The sequence below is a fragment of the Nematolebias whitei genome, chromosome 7, assembly GCF_014905685.2.
Source record: "Nematolebias whitei isolate Nwh7 chromosome 7, NemWhi1, whole genome shotgun sequence".
Lineage (NCBI taxonomy): Eukaryota > Metazoa > Chordata > Actinopteri > Cyprinodontiformes > Rivulidae > Nematolebias > Nematolebias whitei.
Genome location: NC_056504.1, coordinates 51,630,662 through 51,634,817, shown reverse-complemented (window position 1 = coordinate 51,634,817; position 4,156 = coordinate 51,630,662). Strand labels below are relative to the sequence as shown.

The window sequence follows — 4,156 nt, the reverse complement described above, 5'->3', positions numbered from 1 at the left end:
GTGAATAAACTAAACTCAGTGAATAAACTAAACTCAGTGAATAAACTAAACTCAGTGACTAAACTAAACTCAGTGAATAAACTAAACTCAGTGAATAAGGACTTTGACACCATGTAGGAATCTGTTAAATGAGCTACAGGGTTTCTTCTCAACCAAACTGCAACACATGAAATGTGCTTAGCTGTGTGTCTGTCAGATGAATGACTTCCTGAATATCTCGTCTTCTTTAGCAACCAACGACCAACACCGTTGAGGAGCCACTGGATCTGATCAGGCTCAGTCTAGATGAGAGGATCTACGTCAAGATGAGGAACGATCGGGAGCTCCGCGGCCGGCTGCATGTATGCCACACCCTTCTGGCACGGCTCACATCATCTTTTCTGACCTCTCATGTGTTTTTTCTTGCCCACATGTTTGTCTCAGGCGTATGACCAGCACCTGAACATGATCCTGGGAGATGTGGAGGAGACGGTGACGACAGTGGAGATCGATGAGGAGACGTATGAAGAACTTTATAAGGTAGGTTTTATTTCTCCTCCTTCTTGCAGCCGTGTTTCTACTCACAGAAGATGTGACTTTTGGTTGGGACCTTTTGTCAGGCAACACTTTTGAAACTTGTTTAACTTTCAGGACAATGAAGCCATTGTTCTTTAATTTGTAAAAAATAAATAAATCTGTGTGCGTCTTTTATGATTGTCCATTGGTGTCGTCACTCTTTGTTAAATCAGGTCTCTGTTGTAAATGAGTCCTCGAGGCTCAGTGGGACTAACCTGTAGAAGTAAAGGTTGAATGAATGTTCTGCATCAGCGAGAAAACTTTCCTGCTAAACTAAAGGCGTTTTAAGAGGCTGATTAAACTTATTATTTTCTCCCTTTTGGTCGTAGAAAAAGTCAAATAAAATACCAGATCATCCTATTTTGTGCGTCCTAACTAAAGTTTCTTCCTTTCCATTTGTAGCATTTTATATAGAAACAGGATTTTAATCATGTGTGAAAGAAACGTAAACTGTTTACTGTTTGTTGTTTTAGTCCACCAAGAGGAACATCCCCATGCTGTTTGTCAGAGGAGATGGTGTCGTCCTGGTCGCTCCACCTCTCAGGGTGGGCTAACCCCCACCCCATGCTGTGAAGGACAGCGTGTTGCAGCGAGTGCTGTCATGACACGGCCCCCCACCCCGACCATAGACTCTTAAGCCGCCATCATCCTCGTTATGAACATGAGCAGAACCTTTGTTTTGATGGCTGTAAGAACGAAACGTTAGTTTTGAGCGATGAAGCAGAAAATGTGTGAAGTGAGAGCAAGTTTTTATTTTTATTTTGTTTGAATAAATGATTCTGGACACAGTTGTGTTCAAATCTGTCCACAGTGGATTCCTCATTTTACTTTACAGTTCAGAAACCCTCATTTTGAAACGTGTCCGAAATGTTTGTTTGTAATTTTGTTTCTTTTATATTTCCTGTGTTTTGTGATTAAATCTCAAGTTTCACGTGGTTGAATAAAAACTGGTAAATTGTGATGCTTATCAGAGTTTGTTTTTCATAAATCTCCTCTCACCTTTAACCAGCCATACGCTTGTTTATCTTCAAACATTTCATTTTGTATTTGTACTCGTTAATATCCAAGTAGAAATCTGCTGCACTGACGCATCTCAACCACAAGATGGCAGTCAAGTACTTTAATAAATTGGTTTCTGAATCCAAACGTTAATTACATCTGTATCACAGCTGGAATAAATGACCAGCCTGTTTCTCATTGAACTGTTGATTCACGAGAGTTCAGTTGGAATTTATTTCCATTCCTGCCTCACAGGCACGTGGAGCTTCTCAGGTGTTTCAGGGTGGAGGGTGTCGAGCATCCTGGACCGGACACCAATCCTCTGCATCTCCAAACATCACCGTGAAATGATCAGAAACTTGCCTTTAACTTTATTGTTGTTCACATATTCGGCAGATGTTCATGCAAAGGTTGAACGCCTGCAGCAGAAAAATCATTTGAACAACTCGTTTCATGTTGAAATCACAACGTGCTTTAAAGAAAAGTCAAATACTGAGCTAATGTAAAACTAGAATCTAAAAAGTCCAACATGAAGTGATAAAATGTATTTACTAAGTAAACAAACTGAATATTAACATGATGAAAAGAGTTTGACCGTCTTCTTTCAAACATGTATTTCAAATAAATTCTCGGAGTTATTCTTGTTTTTCTGATCATGAGGAGCAGAGGGCTGACACCTAAGGTGCCCGGGAGCAGCTAGAGGGTTAAGAGCCTTGCTCAAGGGCCCACAGAGCAGCAAACGTGTTTCACTTTTCCCAAACAAATTTCTTGTGCCAGTCTGAGTCAAACCTGCAACAAACTTATCAAAGTAGGTTCTGCTGAGTTATTACAGATGTTTCTGCACATCTGCCAGGATCCGTCTCTCTGAACCTTCAGCTTTTATTTCACGACCGATTCCCAGCCTGTACCAAGTTAAAAGGTCAAATGAGGACTCGTGCAGGAAACATGCAAACTGGTGAGATGATGCACCTTCCAGCTCCCTGACATCTAAGAATCATTAACTTTGAATACATTTAAAAACGTGTCTGAAGCCACCGGTTGCAGAACCTGACTCAAACTGAATGCATTCAGTTCATCGGGGGGGGGGGGGGGGGTTACATCTACATTCAGAAGTGATTCAATCTCTGTTCCACAGACAGAACGTTCAGTTAGAATTTCCACGGACACAGAAGATACGACGCAGCAGAACTGTCAGACGGAGCGGACGTGGAGCTGAACTTCTCCATCAGCTGCCTAATAAGGATTCAGAAGTATAAAGTTTGATTCATGGCGGCACAGTGGGAGCAGGATGTGCTGTTTCATGGCTCCTGCCTGTTACTGAACTGCCATGTTGCATTTGGACAAACGGATACATTTGGGTCATGTGTGCACACTGTGCAGTGCTGCGTTGCTCTGCTGCCTGCAGAGAAACGTGCTGTCCTCTAGTCTTCTGAATCCGCTGTCATCACCATGTTCCAGGAAAAATGGATAAAACGCAACGATTCTTGTGTTTCACAAAGATTAAACTTCACTTTTAATCTTATATTCCAGCGGGCCTCATGTCCAGGGGGTAGTTGATGATGTCGCAGCACCTGGTGGACAAGACTGTCCTCTAATGTCGTCCCTCGGGTCTTTGAAATGTTCTGGGAATGACTCCTGCATGACTTCATGCTTCACAAGTTTTCACACTTGTGTCAGAGACTTTTGGAGCTTTAACAAGTGGAGCTCTGATGTGATGAAGCTCAGCCATCACACTCAGCTGGACGATGGCTGAGAAGGATATTTTAATCTGTTCCCGTCAGCTCTGCCACCTAAACTCACTCGGTTGAGTCATTTACAGATGATGACCAGAGGTGAGGGGAGGAACGTAGACCGACCAGTAAACAGAGAGCTTTGTCTTACAGCTCAGCTCCCTCTTCACCACAATGGACCGGCACAGAGTCCACAATACTGCAGATGTTGCACCAATCCATCTGTCGGTCTCACGCTCCATTCTTCCCTCACTGTGAACAAAATCCAGAGATACTTGAACTCCTCCACTTGAGGCAGAACCTCACCCTCGACCTGAAGAGAACAATCCACTCTTTTCTGACTGAGGACCATGGTCTCAGATCTGGAGGTGCTGGTTCTCATCCCAGATGCTTCACACTCGGCTGAGAACCGCTCCAGTGAGGAAGATCAGGGCACGATGAGCCAACAGGACCACATCATCTGCAAAGAGTAGAGATGAATCCTGAGGCCATGAACTGGACTCCCTCCACCCCCTGGCTGCACCGAGAAATTCTGTCCATGAAAGTTCTGAACAGATTTGGTGACAATGGACACTTTACTTTACTTTACTTTACTTTACTTTACTTTACTTTACTTCTACAATAAATTTCAATTCTGGAAAAAAAAGGGATGTTGCATAAAATGTAAATAAAAAAACAAAGTGCAATGATTTTCAAATCCACATCTGAACATAGAAAACATAAAATGTTGAAACTAAAACTCTATATTTGCCACAGGAGGAGAGACCAACGGATTTGTTGCACAGTTCAAAGCCTGCCTCACTCATGGTATGCGGGTGCATTAATGCCTCTTGCAAGGGCAGTTTACACAGTCTGGAAAAGCTCAATCAATG

The 4,156-nt window shown here is 42.8% G+C and overlaps 1 protein-coding gene across 1 annotated transcript in view; it reads left to right on the top strand.

Annotated features, from left to right (window-relative positions):
* The window catches only part of lsm3 (LSM3 homolog, U6 small nuclear RNA and mRNA degradation associated), a 2,707-nt gene extending 1,309 nt beyond the window's left edge, over nt 1–1,398 (top strand). Inside the window, exons 2-4 of the mRNA XM_037679749.1 lie at nt 231–341; nt 424–519; nt 1,029–1,398. Coding sequence (XP_037535677.1) covers nt 231–341; nt 424–519; nt 1,029–1,109 — 288 coding nt within the window. The 3' untranslated portion in view covers nt 1,110–1,398. The remainder of the gene's footprint in view (nt 1–230; nt 342–423; nt 520–1,028) is intronic.
* Nucleotides 1,399–4,156: the final 2,758 nt, after the last annotated feature.